General features: G+C 36.6%; 1 protein-coding gene across 1 annotated transcript; it reads left to right on the forward strand.

Annotated features, from left to right (window-relative positions):
* Window positions 1–926: 926 nt before the first annotated feature.
* Window positions 927–18730, forward strand: LOC140137674 (uncharacterized). The gene is made up of 9 exons (XM_072159425.1): window positions 927–1024; window positions 7405–7468; window positions 8844–8945; window positions 10785–10898; window positions 12049–12090; window positions 13392–13519; window positions 14465–14565; window positions 15571–15712; window positions 16477–18730. Exons 1-9 carry the CDS (start codon window positions 950–952, stop codon window positions 16630–16632), a joined length of 924 nt encoding a protein of 307 aa, XP_072015526.1. The 5' UTR covers window positions 927–949; the 3' UTR covers window positions 16633–18730.
* Window positions 18731–19318: the final 588 nt, after the last annotated feature.

Raw genomic sequence — 19318 nt, forward strand, 5'->3', positions numbered from 1 at the left:
ATCAAGCACATTGAAGGGGAAAACAATAAAAAACACCTCCCTCTCTCTTCAATTCAGGAAAATCCCATGGACGAGAACCAAAACATTAATTTTACACCGGCTAACAGAAACAAGCAAAATATGTTCCGGAGAGAAGAGCAGGAAGCAAAATCACAGAAAATAAATAGGCCCTACAAAACAGAAAGAAGAATAGGGTAGAAATAGCAGGAACAAGAGAAACAAGGTAAATAGAAGGATGAAAATAATATTTCGAAGAAGTAAAGAATACAAGCTATACAGGATAAAAGAAAACCGAAAGCGAGAAATAACATACCGGATGATACCGGTATCAAACGGAATATGAAGAGAGAAACTATATAGGCATAGGCTTAGAGAGCAAAGAAATTCTAAATTTCAATGACAAACAAGGAATAAGATTATTTAAAAGTGGTAAACGAAAAGAAAAGAAATTTCAAAATGGTGTCATTCTCAACAAAATATTCTCTCACTCGGACCGGTCACTCATTCACTCAATCACTCAATCACTCACTAATCAATCAATCAATCAATCAATCAATCACTAATCAATCAATCAATCAATCGGAGCAATTAGGGAACGTTCATAAATACTTTGTGTGGGCTGGACAATTTTGATTTCTGTATGTCAACACTTTTGACCCCCCCCTCTTTCTGTATGTTAAAACTTTTAGACCCCACTCTTTATGGGCTCAAAACTGTTTGACCCCACCCCTTTTGTATAGGCTTATACTCGAACTTTTTGACCCAATTTTTTGGAAGGTCAACACTTTTTTGACCCCCTAGAATTTTCCAGCCCCCCCCCCACCAATGTATTTATGAACGTTCCCTGTACGCATAAAACACGGCTGTACATTGTACATGTCATGCAAGAAACAGGTCAAAGGTCATCAAAACAATTTTCCGTCCGACCAGCGACAGGTGTATTTTGATCATGGATAGCAACAACATAGAAATGAAAACGTCTTTGGTTTTGACAACTTTTGATGAAACTAACCAACTTATTAAGGTTTGCTTTTAATTTACAACTTGTACATTTATTTAGTTGTCGATATCCTCGGTCTATTCTTTTTCTGATGGTAAAGTTACTTAGTAGTTAGTATAGTTTTTAAAAAGCTTACAAATTTACAATTTTTAAGCTTCCTCAAATTTTTTCAAATTGTGTTTTACAATTAGGCCAAATAAAAAAATAAACATGTTTCACGTCCCCTCCCGCTTCCTTTTTTGAGGTTTCCTGAAATATTTTTTTATTTTTTGAAATTCACTTATAACTTTTCAAAAATATGTCTAGGAAGTTCGGATGCTTTCTGTAGCCTTGTTAAGATACAAGAAACATTTTAGGAAGGTTTTGTGATCATTAGAGGGGTGTAACTCTCAGAACAACAAATAAAAAAGGGCCTCCTCCTTTTTCCAGGCATTATTGTATGTACGCTAAAACAGCTCTAAGTATGGGTATTTTACATCAATTTTGCGATAAAAAATAGAAAATAAAAAGCCCCCTCTTCCTCCTTTTTTTTGAAAACCCGGACGTGAAACATGTTTTATTTTTTACTTGGCCTTACAATGTACATAGAGCCTTTTATAGCATTTACTCAAGAAGTGCAGCTTCGGATTTGCACACGATACACCTTCGAAGCTAGAGTCACTCCCAAGCTGTAGCCCCGGGGTAGACTGCGGAAGTCAGTCCTCCGATTGATCAGTCATTTATCTTTTGGTCATGACTATCATTTGAGGACTGAGTTGTTATAATATATTTTCCGAGGAGCAATTTCAGACAATAGCTGGGGATTAGTGGGGCAGAGGTTATCTATTGAATCCTTTCATGACCACTGAAGCATAGTCAAGTCTGCCCAAGGACAGTTCCAATAATCGAAACTCCCGGCTCCGACCGGGAGTTCCAACAGGTGCTGTGTATATGTGTTTGTATGTGTTTAATGTGCATTCACATACACGCTTAGCCGTCGGTTCGAAGAAATCGTTGCTCCAAAAATGATTGCAAATTACACATTTGTAATCATTTTTCACCACAAAATATGGTACATGACATATGAAAACACAGGTGAGCAATGTATGAATATATGGAGAGGTGAAACAGGTTATTAATTATTGTCAATAATATTTTGCGACATTTATAATGAAAATAATTAACACTCCAGCCACCCTATGGCACCTTCTACAACTTGAGAACAAGTCCTCAAACGTTCGAAATTTGTAGTTACTACAACTGGCCCAAGGACACTCGGCACAAATTGAAAGACCATGTCAACTCTCGACAAAAGAATGCATGCATGTCAGGTCATACGACACCAATTTGGTGTTTGTTATGACACCAATTTGGTGTTTGTTATGCTCCTCGAAATTAGTACCTTACAGTCTATGTCTGGCCCCGGGGCTGTAGCACATGCATGTAGATCAGCATTCTCTCGGTCGGGCTGACGTCACACAGTCATGACAGTGGAAAAACCCTTGTAAAACCAGTGTGCGCATGTGTAGTTCCCCCGTTCCTCGAGCTGGTTGCTATGCACGCGCTTGTGCAAAGGGGACAAAGAGGACAATGTTCCCGGATGTCCGACCGAGAGAATTTCCATTTTAAAATAGACTAATCATTATTCATTGATCTAAATATATTGAATGTATATGAATCTTATAAATTGGAACTTGGTGTACTTATGTACAAACATATTAATGATGATTTGCCTAACATATTTAAGGAATACTTTTGTAAAAGACATGAAATTCATAGCCACAAAACTAGGAAAAACGATGATTATGATATTCAGAAAAGAAAAACAAACTTTGCGAGCAAAGGTGTCAGGACATCAGGGCCTTCCCTTTGGAATGACCTTCCTCTCGAATTAAAAAATGCTATGAATGTTAAAACTTTCAGAAATCAATTTAAGAAATATTTATTGAATCAAACTTGGTTGTAATTTCATGTACATGCTTCTTTAGAGCGATTAATGTCTCAATTTATCTACAAATTGTGTATGCTAACTCTATATTTATACATTAATGTTTATGTCATTTCAATGATGTTATATTCATTGTGGTGACATAAACATTATTTAAATCATGTTTGTTTATATTATGTCTTAGGGGATGATCACTTCTGGCCTTCATGGCCTTTTGATCACCTCCTCCATGTCATTTTACTCGTCTTTTTTGTCTTTTTCATGTTTTTTATATATTCTTGCTTGTTGTTTAATGTTGTTGTTAATGTAGATGATGTGGAAAATAAAGACTTATTATTATTATTATCTATCATTATTAACCGGGGGTTATAAATCCTAACAGTTACAGTAACACCCATTGAATGATATAGATACCACAAAAGACCACGATGAAAACCACTGCGCATGCGTGAAGTGCTATGCTCACACAGAATCGCTGCAGTACAGGGCAGCGTAACCTGTGTGGCTACTGGTCGGTGCTTGGCATGCAGGGGGGTGAGGTTTGAATTAGTCTTGGTCCCAGCCGATTTGTGCTCCTTCGTCACTAAACAAACCGGTCGTCTGGCGACAACCTCATAGTCCGTCTTTCCTGATTGGCTGAATTAACTCAGTAAAATATGGAGTTGCCAAATAAGGCTTGATGGACAGCCATGCGGTGATATAAATCAACACAATGTATGTGAGTACGCGCTGCGAGTCAGTGACGTGAAAGGCGATATCAGACGATTGGCACCTCAGTGCAATTAGCTAGCGTACGGTACATTATGGTCATTTTCACAGTAAAGGGTGTAACTTTTGATTTTTGGGTCAAAATTTCAAACCACTTAAATATGTTTCTGTTTACTGAAATCATGCATAGAAGCAACTTAAATTCCAGTAAAATAATGTTTCAAGGCTTAAACCTTTTGATTTCTAATAAAAATTTGACATTTCCATAACATTTTGGTTAAAATCTAAGAAAAATGTATTTTACATAACCTCAGAAAATTATGACATGAAAGCTGGAATACATGTGAAATCCCATTCCAAAGTAAGTCAACAGATATAAGTTAAATTTTATACCATGTTTTGCTATGTTTGTAATTGCAGTTTTGAAAATTTTTAACATCAAGTGTCATTTACAATGGAAATTTCCAAACCTTAAACATATTTTTAAAGTTTTAATTGGGTTCCTAAAATAATTTGAATGTCTAACTTCATGTACAAATACTACTTGATGAAAGGAACCTCCCAGCCAAGTTTCACAGAAATTGGAGTTATTTTTTAGAATTGGCAATTCAAGCAATTTGTGTTTCGGAGGCTTCAGTTAACAACACAGGTGATCATAAAAGTAAAATATTTGGCTAACCACTACAAGTTGACATAAAAAAATAGGTAAAAAATATCACAATTACCAATTTTCATGCTTTGCTTTTAAGTATTGAATTTCAGTTGTGACAAAAATTAAATTATCACAGCAAGTCATTTTTTTTGTTTCGGAGGCTTCATGTTAACAATTGTTAAACATTGCAGAAGTAGTTTTTTTTGAAAACAACAGTGTTGGGATCATCTAAGCTGTTATTTTCTTGTGTATATTGAATCAATGATTCTATGCGGCAGATATTGTAGATTTATCACATGTTAATTTTTTCACCCATTTGTTAAGTATGGTGTTTTTTGCATGTGAAGCCTCCGAAACAGGCTTTTTTGGATATCAGTATATTTTTCAAACATTAACCATAATATCAAATTTTTTTTTAATTTATGACATTCTGCACATATCAAGTAATAATTACAATGCAGATATCAGTATGAAACACACCAATTTAGATATGCATAGATGATAATTAATCTTATTGTTGTTTCGGAGGCTTCATTTGTTTCGGAGGCTTCAATTGTTAACGGAAAGTTTGTATTGGGTCCCATTTTCAAACGGTGATATATATCTCCACGATTTAAAAACATGTGACTTGAGGATCTACTTTGCTACATTTTGATAAATAGATTGGATGAGCTCTTTTATTTATATTTGCACAAGCTTGCTGAACAGTTTGTTTCGGAGGCTTCAAAAAGTTAACGGAAAAACGGCTCTTTGAAGTCAAGATTTTATAAAAATTTTAAAAGCTTGCAAATCGACTAATTTTGTTACCCATTTCAAGTTAAGATAACAACTGTTATGAATCAAGAAGAAGTGAAGAAATAACCAAGAATTATGAACCAAAGCTACACCCACAAAGTTTGTTAACAATTGTTAACAGAAAATGAAGCCTCGAAACGACAAATATCAAGTCCGGTTCTCAAAAATACAGGGCTGTTCACAATTAAATCTAATGTGGCAGTGTTTACTGAACATATGACTGTACTTTCAGGATAAGAAAAATTATCCATGAACTAACTGAAGAAAACACAGGGTTTTACAAAAATGTTACTGTTTTTTATAGTTTTTCAAAATGGCAATATTAAGTACATTTAAGCCTGCTAAAACTGAACGCAGTAACTCCCAAAGCTGATTATGCTACCCAAGGTAGCTGCTAACTAGATGACTTATGTGGCCAAAAATCATGGAATTCTGTGGCTTTATTAGAACACTACGGATTAAAATGTTAAAAATCTAAAGTTACACCCTTTACCGTGAAAATGACCTTATGCGTTCGAGGTATCTACAAAATAGGATGTTTGTGTCACGCCTTATAAATCATCAGCCATATGGGTTCCATAGCCAATTGAAAACATTTTTTATTTAGAAATTCATTAACCAATCAGGGATCATCATTTCGGGGTTGTCGCCAGACAGTTTGTTTAGTGACGGAGGCCACACAAACCGGCTGGGACAGAGACAAGGTTCGAATACCGGGGGTGCCAACCAAGTGACTTAGTTTGTTCATCTTCTCTCCTTTTTCGTTTCTTCAAAAGTCCATTGAATGGCTGGATCAAACAGTTGCTATGCACCTCTAAGACCAGGGGCGTAACCAGACCTGACCTTCCGGGGGGGGGGGGGGGAAGATTGGAAAATTTCCCAATTTCTGATCAAATTTTTTAGTATTTATGTGCGAGCGGCTTGCTGCGAAGCATTAAACGGGTGGGGTGGGGTCCAGGGGCAGAGCCCCGGCAGGGGTCAAGGGGGGCTGCCCCCTGAAGCTCCTGCCGTGGTTTTTGGCATAATAGAAGCTAAAAAATCAGTGTTTCAGAGTACAAATTTCACAATGAAAGTAGGATAGATCTTCTTTCTTTCTTTCCCTTTTCTCTTCTCCCTTCCCCTTCCCCTTTTTCTTCCCTCTTTTTTCTTTTCTTCTTTCCCCTTTCTCTTCTTCCCTCTTTCTTTCCCTTTTTCTCTTCTCCTTCCCTTTTTTCTTTCCTCTTTTTCTCTTCTTTCCCCTTTCTCTTCCCTCTTTTTTCTTCCCTCTTTTTCTCTCCTTACCCCCTTTTCCCCTTCCCAATTTTTTGCTCTTCTTCCCAGTTTTTGGGATTTGGGGGAAAACGTTAAAAACATCAAAATTTGCTCCTAATCAGACTCCATTCGGGGGAACTGAACAACCTGCCCCCCCTCCCCCCAGCTCCCCCCACTTTCAATGTGCTGCTTGAGGCCACTGAGGTTAGGTTAAGTTTGCCTGCCATTTGGACAATTACAGAATGAGGTCCAAGTGCAAACACAAGCTATTGAAGCAACAGAAAATGAAGCAAGCACAAAATATTGTGTCCCTTAGTGACTGGCATGTTTACAGTACTTATAAACAGTGTAAAAAAAAAGGTTACGGTTTTTCATACCTTGATTCCAGAGGATTCCAATTAAAGGAAGTCTCAGGCAATCGCAACATTATGCAACAAGAAAGAAGAAAGAAGGAAAGAAAAAAGAAAGAAAGAAGAAGAAAGGAAAAAAGGAAGGGAAAGAACTTTAGGGTTAGGGTTAGTTAGGGTTAAGTATCAGATTTAGGGTTATGATTAGGGTTAATGTAGCATATCATGGTAGGGCAAAATAATTTAAAGGGGTCTACACCCCTGCCCAATTTTGTGCCTATTTTTGCATTTTTCTCAAAAATTATAGCGTATTGGTGACAAGTAAGATATGTATATTATAGGGGCTCGGACTACAACTAATGCACTGGAAATTTTATTTCAGCACCGACAACAGTTGTGGAGTTACAGTCAAAAATGAGGGAAAACCAATATTTGATCAATAAATCAATAACTATTTTCCTTGAGTTGCTGAATTTTCAGTGCAGTAGTTGTAGTCCTTGCCCCTATAATATACATCTTACTTGTCACCAATGCGCTATAATTTTTAAGAAAAATGCAAAAATTGGCCAGGGGTGTACATAGTACCCCCTTAACACCCTAAAATGATGGAATTAACACCTAAGTTTCAAATCCATTATTATTGAATTCATGATTTTAGCATTCTCTTTTTAGGGTATGGTACAGAACAATAACTTATTTGTCTATAATATTTATTCCTGTTTAGGTTCCAATAGATGAGGAAGCAATATTTGCTGAAGACTTGGTGAGAAAAGCTGGCAAACTGTTAGGTGAGTTTATGCAGCTCAGAAAAAAAGAGTCCTCACTTGCTTGAATTCTGAGGTATCATGATCCCTGAACAAGTATTTTTCAGGGACTTCCATAATACCCTAAACACATGTACCGGTACCATGCATATTTTGCTCACATTTACTACCCAAAACCAGCAGAAAATGGTCCTTATTCTGCCATTTAGACACCCTGAATTTATTTATTTATTTATTTTATTTATTTATTTCTTATTTAACCTGGGGTGACCAATCAATGCACTGGCACTGTTCTCCCTTGGTTCCCAGGAATTATGTTCTTTTTGATGTTTCATGTTTGAGGCTCTGTCAAACATACCTTTTTAACTTATTTTCCACACCCTAAATGATGTACGTGTGACATCACCTGCCCATGAAAAACTACCCTTGATACTTGTTTTTTGCACAAACATCAATCATGATGTCCATCTCGAAATAAAAGTATCCCCCAACCATATAACTTACATGTAAGCACAATTAATTAAAAGCAATGAAGCTGGTCATATGAAGTTGCAGTATGATTTATACCATACAGCATTTGTGTAAAATCGATTGATTGAGAAATTATTGATTGAATTGAATTTGGTGCAATTTGAAACAGATTATATGCAGTTTGAAATTGCATAACCTACAATATATGTAACATATTGTTCCACTCACCTGTAGTGGCGGTCAGCAGGGTCGTAGCTAGCCCAAGTTCAGTGCCGGCTAATTTGACTGTCCAATTGGAGTGCTGAATTGGGGCACAATCTTTTTAACAAACATGAGGGATCTGGGAATAGGCTAGGGAATATACCCCCTAAAATATTTTTGGTTTTCTACTCTTTAAACTCATTTGTGGAAAAAAGAAAGAAAAAAAAATTAATATTTTTTAAATTTTTTATTATTTTTTTCACTGGCAACCCTGACCGTAGTGACAACACTGGCGGTCAGCGCAGGGCTGTCAACTCTCACGCATTGGCCGTGAGTCTCACACATTCGGTCATTTTCTCACGGTATCATGCCAAGGTAGTATAATCTCACGCCCAGGTAGTAAATCTCACGCAGAGAGCTGTCAAATGAGTAAAATCTCACGCATCGTAAAAATAATTTGTTGTCCCTACCCCCCTTTTTAGATTCTCAAGCGCCATGGCTAAAATAATCCTGGGTCAAAATGAACATTCTAGTCGGCAAAAAATAATTCAGCCCCGGTACAACAGTGTCTCACGCCTAGCAATTCCAAAAAGTTGACAGCCCTGGGTCAGCATGTGTTATTCAGTTCAATTCAATTAATGCCAATATAATTTCATCGCAATATTATTTTTCTGTTTGAAATTTGATCTACTCAGCCATATTAAAGTCTGTTTATTTTCTATTTCAGGATTAAAAGATGCTAGTCTGAAGTATTTTGGTATACTTGAAGGGTTACATACTCCTGTGAGGAAATTCAGTTGTGTTGACAAGGTCCCAGCATCAGCAAAAGGTATGTTTCAACTTTTTTTTGGGCATAATGTAAAAATAGCATTTTTAGCAAATATAACAATCATGGCGGTTCAATAAAGGGCTACAAGCTGGCGTGTCTGCATTGAAACACAGATTTCACTGTGATTTAATAATAAAGAGAGCAAACGTGGAAGCTTTTTTGAACAAAATTTGCAGCGAAAAATGGGTTTCATTGGTCAAAGCAGAGTTTATTGAAGAATTAGGCCTACTTTAGGCCTAACGAGGATTGTCATGTAGACGGGTTTGAGTAAAAGTGCTCCAGCCAAGAATTACGCCCATGAATATCTTTTTCTCGTTATATGAGATTACTTGATCGGTATGATAAAATGGTTATTATGGGTTTGGTTTATGGGGTGATACAGATTACATTGCTCTCGCCTGATACATGTACGTACCACTTGACTAGATAGCCCGTATCACCCCCAAACCTCGCCTCCTAAGTCCTAACTAATATACTGCGCCAAATTTAAAGTATCCTTACACTTGGAAAAAAAATCACAATTTCCAAAGTGAGCAATATTGGGGTAAATTTGTTTTTTTAATAGATGCACTATCTAATCCTGCACATTATGACACCACATTGGATCCAATGTGACTTCAAGAAGCAAAGTTAGAAGCATTTGATTAGATGAACGTCCAGTTTTAAAAGTGACAAACTGGCCTAAAACTCCACAGACTAGACATCTGGTTTGAGAGTGGTAAATGGTTTTAATTTATGCGTTTGGCTTTAATTTCAAACAAAAGGAACAAAAGAAAACTGAAACAAAAGAACTGACAAACAAAATGAAAGTTATGAAACTGTGTTGTCTCTTTGTTTCGCTTGTTGCAATCTTTTTGCACCTTGTATACTGAGGCTAGTTTGTCACTTTTAAAACTGGACCTTCGTCTATTCAATTGCTTGTAACTTTACTTCTTGATATCACATTGGATTCAATATGGTATCATAATGTGCAGGATTAGATAGTGCATCTATTAAAAAAACAAATTTACCCCAATATTGTTCAGTTTTGAAATTGTGATTATTTTTCCAAGTGTAAGGATACTTTATTGGCGCAGTATATTATTTTGCAGCCAAACAACTATACAAATCTGACTGCCCTCACCATACTCTCTCGTTGGTGTGGATGACAAGCAAACAATTTTTTTTTTTTGGGTGGGCTTGGGCTTGGGCTTTATGTATGTTTTATTTATTTATTATTCATTTGCCATTTCAACAAAAGTGGCAAGCACTGACAACTGAGATTTTTGCAACTTTTTGAAGAATGTGGAGCTAAAGTGAAAACATTGTTTCCTTCCATTAGTTCTTTCCTTTTCAGTGAATTCTGCTACAAAAACAACAGCTCATGAAGTGTTTGAAGAAGAGTTCTGGATTCACAGAATATACCAATTTTGTCTCAAAATGAAGTATTTGAAGAAGAGTTCTGGATTCACAAAATTGAATACATGTTAGACCAATTTTGTCTCAAAATGCCTCATAACCCTTTAATATTGGTTTCTGACAAGTTATATAATTTTGTCTGCGTTCTTGTCAATGAAATGAACTGACAAATGCTGACAGCCCTGATTGTTTTTAGGCTATTCCAGTTAAAATCTATGTACCCCTTGTAGAAGACATGACCTTAATCTTCCACACAGGGAGTGTGAATTTCAAATGCGGTTACCAGAATGGATGACTCCATTTGAAATCTACACCCCCTGTGTTGGAGATCAAGGTCAAGTCTTCCATAGGGGTGTATGGATTTCAACTGGAATTGCCCATTGCATATTGCATGTAATTCAGCTTTATCAGGCATTACCTTTGCTATACCTCTTTGTGCAGGACTAACATTCCAGAAGTGGTGCTTCGACATTAACCAAGAAAAAAAGTTCTTGTTTAAAGACCCAGCTGCATTGCAACTCCTCTGTGCTCAAGCTAAAGCTGCTGTTGAACATGGTGAGTAGATCAATAAGGGGTGGCTTCAAAACTCGGCGGGCGGTTGACGGACGGTCGATGACATTTTATGTTCACAAACGTAGTTTAAAAATAACCCCTTTTTTCACGAAATTGGGAATTATCATGCATACACATAGTCAATGTTTAGTGGTAACCAGGGTCTTAGGCAGGATTTGAAGGTTTGGGTGTGTAAATTAAAAAAAACTGGGTGTGTAAATTTAAGATATGTGGACAAAAACTGGGTGTGTATTTACAAATTTGGGTTTGTAAAACACTCCCTACACGGCTGGCTGCCTAAGCCCTTGGTGATAACACCGGGTTTGAATATTGATTTTCAGTCAAAAGGGGTTATTTGTTTATGAAGTTTTTGTAGTCGCATGGTTATGGCACAGGTCTTTGGATCCTCCTTTAAAAAAATATATTAAGACAGCGACACTGTTGACCCATTACCACTAGCAGATGCAGGGTCATGCCATGGGCACATGCCCCCACCCTGGTTAAATAAATCAAAAAGCAAACAAATCTTTTGAGTTTTACTCTTTTTATGTAAAAGGCAAGAAAGCTTGACCATATAAATGTTTATAATAATTATACTAAGATATAGGTGATTTACCCTCGCTCTTATGTGCACAATTTTCTAATTCCTAGAAGGGAGTCCGCTTAGGCTCCCCAAGAAAGTGGCACCCCTGTGGTACCACAGTTCTGCATTCGCACCTGCTTACGAAACTATGCTGGAATTCAGGATTGTAAATAAAAATAGGAACTGCAGTCTGTAGAACAACAGCTCAATGGGCTATTCCATTTGAAATCAATACACCTTCATGGAAGACATGATATTAATCTTTCACACACAGGGTGTGTGAATTTCAAATGTAATACCTGAATGCAGGGTGACTCCATTTAAAATCTACTCCCCCTGTGTGGGAGATTAAGATTATGTCTTCCATAGGGGTTGTATGGATTTCAACTGGAATAGCCCAATGTTGTCAGGAAGCCAAAGGGACAATAGGGAATTAATCAAGGGACGGTAGTATCAAATTAATGGTAGTATGATATTTCATAATGATAATGGTCTTTTTGTATCATCAGTTCATTCATTATTACTATGTAGATCAGTCATACTTATGCAGGTATATGTTTCCTTATGTAGGACGACTGACACCAACTACAGAACAGCTGCAAAAATTAGAAGGTGAGTTACTCAGTTGATCATTAAATGGTAAAAAATGTTTTTGATCAGGGTTGTAGCTACAGAGGGCGGTGGTGGGCAGCAGAGCCCACCACTCAGTTTTGGAGCCCACCATTCAGCTGCAATTATACTATAATTTATAGCACTGGAGCCCACCTCTCTGGAGGCCAGAATTGCACATTGTGCAATTTTATTGAATTAGTCAAGAATTCTGTCAAGATTTTCATCAAATGTCACCCAGCACTAATAAAAATGTAAATAATAATGTTTGTCATATGCATCATAAACTGTCATATCTCAAAAGGCTACCTTGTGATTTTTATTGCCAGGGATAGCACAAGCAAAGGGTCCAATTGATTTTTTTTCGGTCCCTTAAAGCCCTGCAAAACCAATATTTAAGGGATCCAATGAGAATTTTATATTGGTATAAAATTTGCAGCATGCTTCTTTCTTTTATGAATGGATATGAGATTGTACTGTTATATTACCTCAACATTTATAAGTTAATTTTACAATGTATATCACCGCAGTTAGATGACAATAATAAAAAAAATCACACAAGGCAGATTTTTGAAATATACGACAGTATGTGATGCACACAACGAATTGTAGAATACATGCTAAGGGATTGGATTGGATTTCTGTCTCAGTTGTTATTCTCTGTCTGTCAATCTTCATGTTTTTCATGCTGTTTGTTACTGTCATTTTCTGTCTCAACCTCTGTCTGTCTTGCTCTGTCTGTTTCTGAGATGTGTGTGGTGTCCCAGTATGTCTAGTCTGACTTTCACTGCAATCCATATCCATATGTAACCTGCTACCACGAAATCGGTGTAAAGTCACTGCGACTTTATACTCATTTTGTTGAGTTGGTATTTCCGAGATATTAGGTCTGAATAAGTTGATGTTTGCTGCCACCTGTACAAACCAGTAGTACCCTTCGTGAATGGCCCATTGTGCCCCCATTCACAAAGGATACTTATAGTGGCTTTAACAGGTGAGTGAACACCAACGCAGTAGCCAGGGCGTTTGAGACTTGATGCTGATTACGTGGTAGCAGGTCACATATGTTTCTGTCTTGCATGTGACAGTATTTCCTTTTTTAAATCATGTAGGCCTTAATCTCGTCGTTTCCTACACCACAGAGCTGTGGAAAATTATCATGTTCAATTCTTATAGTCCCTGCTTGAATAGAAGATTGAACAAAACTGAAGATATTTAAGATCTAAGATTATGCGCAATCATACATGTAGTATTTTGCTTACATTTGATCATAACAACATGTACCCATTTTCCTATCATTTCAGAACACAGTGACCCATCATTTACAGTTCCCTTACCTTATGTGACAGAGTGTCATTCCATGCATGGCTATAGCAGTGTTACCATCAAAGATTGTGTGTTATTCAAGGATTTTACACTAAAATCATTACAGGTTTGCATGCTTACTTTTTTTTTTGCATTAAGATAAATTTCAGCCAGAATATATTGTGATGTAACTTTTTAAATTATTTCAGGTAGATTAGATTTTGTTTTGTAGATTGTTCCATGATTTTAGATTAGGTACTGTCATATTATTTCGGATCTGTTTTATGCATATCGAAAATATTTATTCGCATCATTCTAACAGTGAATGATATAGATTTCCGGGGGGAAGTTATAAAATAATGCATGAAAATTATTTTTAAAAGCCTGGTTTTTCCCTTACTGGTCCATATCTTATTGTGATTCACCGCATTATTGCTGAATAGCAGGCATCCAATGATGAACAACTGTCTACAAAGGTTGACTTTTTACAGTGAAAATACATGTTTTCCTTGGTCGCCATTTTTGCCGTGGTCGCCATTTTTGCCTTGGTTTATACTTGCATGTGACAAATCGCAATTCACATGTTATAGTCTGTTGAACTCTCAAGTTGCGAGTAATGTCATGTTGGATTTTGCAGTGGCGGATTCGAATCGCATGCACTACCGTAATCCTGTGGAGCATATACATACGCGTTGCAGGGTGATTTGCCCATACGCTGCCACTTCAAAATCCAACATGGCGTTGCTCTTGATTTGAGACAATTAAGACATACTGTGGATAGAGATGGTTTATAGTACTGTAAAAGTGGCAATTTTCATGGCACATAATTTTCGAGCTCAACACCGCTACCGCGAAAATAAAAACATGGGAATATGTTCTGTTATGCATCTACAAAGATGCAAAATTGCAAATTTAAGAACAAACAAAGTAGTTCGAAATCAACAAATCATGAAAAAATTGCATGTGCAAAAAATTTACCACTTTTGCAGTAATCTGTTATTAGGCAGAATGCAAAAATCATGACAAAATATAAATTGGTAATCTGAAAGATTTTTGTATTTGATCTTTCCAGTTTCCTGAAGGTACAGGCATAGTATTATCAGCAGCAAAGAGAGGCTTACAATTACAAATTAATGGTGAGGATTACTTCCTGTCATGGAGAAAAGTCCGCAGGTAAGAGCAGTTTCAGGTATGCTACAGTCTGTCCACTTAGAAGTACAAACCAAATCTGTGGCACCGGGGGTCGATGCTTTGTGTCACATGCGAGCGCGACGCGTAAAGAGCATGGTACACATATCGCGCAGCAGTTGGCACGCCAAAGAAGCATTGCACTGAATTAATTATTCTCATACCTCCTGTTTCCAAGGTCTATTTACTTTGTACTTCTATGTGGACAGACTATAGGGGTACTGTAAATTATGGTTCAATGTATAGTACAATTAACATCAAGCTAGTGACACTGAGTAAGACATGTGTAAACCCTGTGCGGTTACATATGGGATCACTACTGGTACACAGTGGCGGCACCACAGCGGGGGGTAAAATGGCCCCAGTCAGAACTCGTTTCCCCAGTAAAACCCAAAATAATGACAATTTAGCAATTAAGAGCAAAATTGGTTGATTTTGCCCCCCCATTCACTTTTCCCTGAATGCCCCCCCCTAAAAATATTCCTGGCACCGCCACTGCTAGTATACAGAGGAACCTAAAGTGCAGTTCCAATTAGGTGGTCTCATAACAGTGAATCGATACTGAGCTCATTGTTGCAATATGAATGTCACAGGTGTAGCATGTGTACTGCATGATGTGTGGCACTTGCCAAAATTAAAACACACTCACACAAGGCTGGTTTACATTACAGAAAAAAAAGAACAATTCCTTCCTCTTTGGTACTGATTAAACTATAGTTAATTCAGGCATGAACAAAAAATCTAAATCGTCCTCCAAAAAGGCAACATTTGGGGCACTCCGTGTACTCATATGGCTCCTTATAGGTACACCCTGGTCCCCAATTATCCTCCACCATTGTTGGATTGTTTTGCAGTTGCAGCACTTGATAGGCTTTGATAGTCAATGGATATTTTATGCATAATTTCAGGACAAATGAGAATGTTATTACAAAATTGCTTGTACTATAGTAGTTTCCTATGAATCCAGTGTGTTTCCTGATATCATTTCAGGTGGACTAGAGCAGAGGAAAATGTGTTGATGACCATGGTGATATACTCCATACCGTCGGATACCTACGTAGATCTATGCATTAAATCTCATCAAGCACATTATTTAGTAGCTGTCGTCATGGAAATGATTAAAATAATGCAAGTAAGTAATGAAAGGAGAGGCTGGCAAATTTAATCATAATTTTTTAAATTTCATCTTGTCAAAACCATAAGAATTAATCTGACAGTTAGTGCAACCTTGCGGTGCTCTAGCTTGAGATGAGTTGAAATCCATACACCCTCCTATGGAAGACATGACTTTAATCTCCCACACAGGAAGTGTGAATTTCAAATGGAGTCACATATTCTGGTAACCTCAATTGAAATTTACATCTTCTGTGTGACATGTCTTCCATAGGGGTGTATGGATTTCATCTGGAATAGCCCAATGGAGTAAGCTGGAAACATCATTATAAAACCCACTTACAAGTTTAAAAAAAACCATCTGAAATAATTTTATTTAACCATGTTAAATCTAACAAAGCAAAATCACTGTGCATGCATTCATCCCGCAGGGTAGTGCAATGACCCAATAAACCTCACATCATATACATATGGTTTTGTTGGCCAGGCCATCGAAACACCGTGACTACACAGTGACTATGCACTGCTTGGGACATGATGAGTCCTGGGGTTAAAACCTGATAGTCCCAAGCAACTTTTTTGTTCATCTTATCTCACTTGCAGCTAGTTTTCAGCTAATTTTCTGTAGTATGCCATTTTAAAACCAATATCCAAAATGTAACAATGATGTGTGTAATGGTAGACAAATGAAACTTTGATCAACACTTCACTGTATATTGGAAATTGAAGACAATTTTGGACATATCACATAACCCTGTTTTTTATTCAAACATTATATTACAGGCTGAACTCAAAGGTCCTGTCTTCCAGACATCGGATTTAAAGCGCAACAAACGTGGCGAGATCATCGAATGGAATAATATCACTTTCTCAACAACGAGATTCAATGCTGAAAGAGAAATAGCAGAAAACCTTGTTGATATATCAACAGTTACCTGACAAGGATTACCTCTGTTGATTTTATATGGGCTATTGAATCAGGTGCTAATTATAGATGTGACATCAAAGGGGGTTGCTTCACAAAATGTATGACCCATTGTATTCAGTGGTGACCAGGGGGGGGGGGGGGTACTCAGTACAAATGATCAATTTGTGCTGAATTTGGCCAACATTTTGGGATATCGCCATAATCATTCCCAATATTTGTGGAAAAAAGGCTCAACTCCATGGAGTTGGGCCTTTCCCGGAGGCCTTTCTTCCATGGAAACATGATTAAGTGTACTTAAGACTATTTAGAGAGTGGATTTGAGTCCTTCTTTCACACACAAGGAAGAACTGTCTGCTAGCTATAAAATTTGTAAATTGGTGCATTTTGGGCCCATCTTCCACTTAGGTATTCAATTGGTATATTGATGGGTCCACTTTCAAATTTTCAGCAGCATACCCCCCCCCCCCGGTTTGGTAATGATGAAGTTACATATTTCAGTGGTGTGTTATGTGTTATTGGAGGACATATTACACATGCACCCCCACCCCAACAAGTGTGTGTTGTCAGGACTATTGTGGTGCAACCACATAAGGCACTGACGTCACTACCAAACTCAAGGTGAAACAAGGTCAAGATACTTGCTCCGGAAGATAAAATTATATTACAGAAAATACAATGGAATATTGTATTCGGATAGTATGTCTCCCTTTTCAGTATTCGCAAGATAAATCTATTGTAAAAGGAATCCAGCAAACTATTCATCCCAAACATTACCCACCATCAAAAGCTTGTTAATATTATTCTTCCACAGGATTTGAAGGTGCAAATTCTCACTTCCCATATATTTTATCCATCCACGCAATTTGGGAACAACCCAAAGATTTGATGACTTCCTATAAACGAAAGTGATTTTATTAGGAGGCTGACCCTTTCCCTCCCTGTAACCCAAGTGTGAAATATTGAAAATGCTGAACCTCGGATAATCAATTTTGACCAATATTAGTTTATTACAAACGTAATCGGGACTTTTTGACCCCCCTCCCCCCAAAAAAAACCGAAAAGGACTTTTCGTTTATAGGACGTCATCAAACTTATGGTTTGTTCCCTTAAGTATCTACCTGATAAATATTTCATGTGCATGTTGCAATATGTAAAAATAATGTAATATATTTTATAGCTTTATTAAATACACCATATTGTTATTTTTTCATAAATTTATCTGTTTGTATATAATGGTACGTATGAAAAGATATTTTATCTGTGAACATATTATGCAATGGACAATAAAAGTATATGGACTATAAAAGTATTGAAAATATTTTTTGCTAAATTATGTAACGTTATAGCTTGGAAAAGTGTTTGTAGATGCCATGTTTCTATATAATGAGTTTTGCTTGAATATACAATGTATTATAGTCTCACTTCATAGAAGATTAGCCCATCATCGACCTCTTCCACACTTTTTTCCTCCCATCAAATAAGAGAGTTTGGTATATGTGGAAAACTGGAAAACTGGAAAGTCTTTATTTTTCTCATGGACCCTGTGACATACTACAGTCAAGTTCTAGGTTTCCTTTCAGAATTAACTTGGAAAAGTTTTGTACAAAATTGGTAAAAACATTTTGTTCGAAACATCTGGTCCAATTTACAATGTTAACATCACACATTGTTGCCATCGGTCACAATGCCGTCCCAGTAAACACAAAACATTTTATTATAGGAAACATTTAAATGTCCGTTTGACATAAAGGGAATAAAACATTTTAATAACCTTCAAAACTTAATGCAAATCATTCTAACATGTTAAGTGTTCCCAAAATATTCTGCAAAAATGTTTGCCAACAAATATTTTGTAATAAATGTTATAGTTTTTTTTCCACGCAAAACAGTTATGAATGTTTTCATGCCCTTAAAATAACCCAACATTTAAATGTTATTAAAACATTTTGACCAAAACCAAAAGCGTTTGTAGCACGTTTATGTTTTAAAAACATTTTTGTGTTTGCTGGATCATCATATAAGAAGAGATGAAGGTGTGAAAGTTGCTCAAACAATGCAGTAGGCTAGCTAGATCCAGGCTTTGTGAGAGTTGAATGGATCAAAGTGCAATTTTCATCTTTTCTTATATGATGAGCTATTGTAAATTGAACCAGGTGTGTAAAACAAAAAGGCTACCAATAATATCATAAATGTAACCCGTTCTGACAAAACCAGGAACAAGCCGCATTTTTGACATTTCATGATTTGAATAAAAATGTAAGCACTAGACAATAAGCTTTAAAATGATACCAAAATTGTATAACATCAATACTTTAATGTATAATTTTATGAATGATACATGTACCTTGCCTATTTTTGTTATTCTGAGCAATGGGCTAATTAGTTTTCTGCCTTACACAGGATTGAATAGGGGTTATCATAGTTCAATTGTGGATTATTGATTAAATAAACCTTGTTTTAATAAGTAGTTTCAAGGATTTGAAAGTACACTTAGTCCCACAGTCAAATACCAAGAAATTAAGAATTCCAAAATTTGACTTTTTTTATAGGAATGTCATCTTTAAAGGCCTATAACTCAAAAACATGCCTGGCGACTTGTTCCGGGTTTTGCTGGAGCTGGTCACAAATTTGTAAAGAACTTTTTGATTTATTTTAAAAAGTCTTGGGATCTTAGAACCTATGGACCCTTAAGAAAAC

Source organism: Amphiura filiformis, chromosome 17 (genome assembly GCF_039555335.1).
Source record: "Amphiura filiformis chromosome 17, Afil_fr2py, whole genome shotgun sequence".
Lineage (NCBI taxonomy): Eukaryota > Metazoa > Echinodermata > Ophiuroidea > Amphilepidida > Amphiuridae > Amphiura > Amphiura filiformis.

Excerpts from the sequence above, each read along its gene's own strand:
- LOC140137674 (XM_072159425.1), top strand. The coding sequence starts at position 950 with ATGGATAGCAACAACATAGAAATGAAAACGTCTTTGGTTTTGACAACT. Across the intron at positions 10,899-12,048 it reads TAAAGCTGCTGTTGAACATG|GACGACTGACACCAACTACA; the intron begins GTGAGTAGATCA and ends TTCCTTATGTAG. Across the intron at positions 15,713-16,476 it reads AAATGATTAAAATAATGCAA|GCTGAACTCAAAGGTCCTGT; the intron begins GTAAGTAATGAA and ends ATTATATTACAG.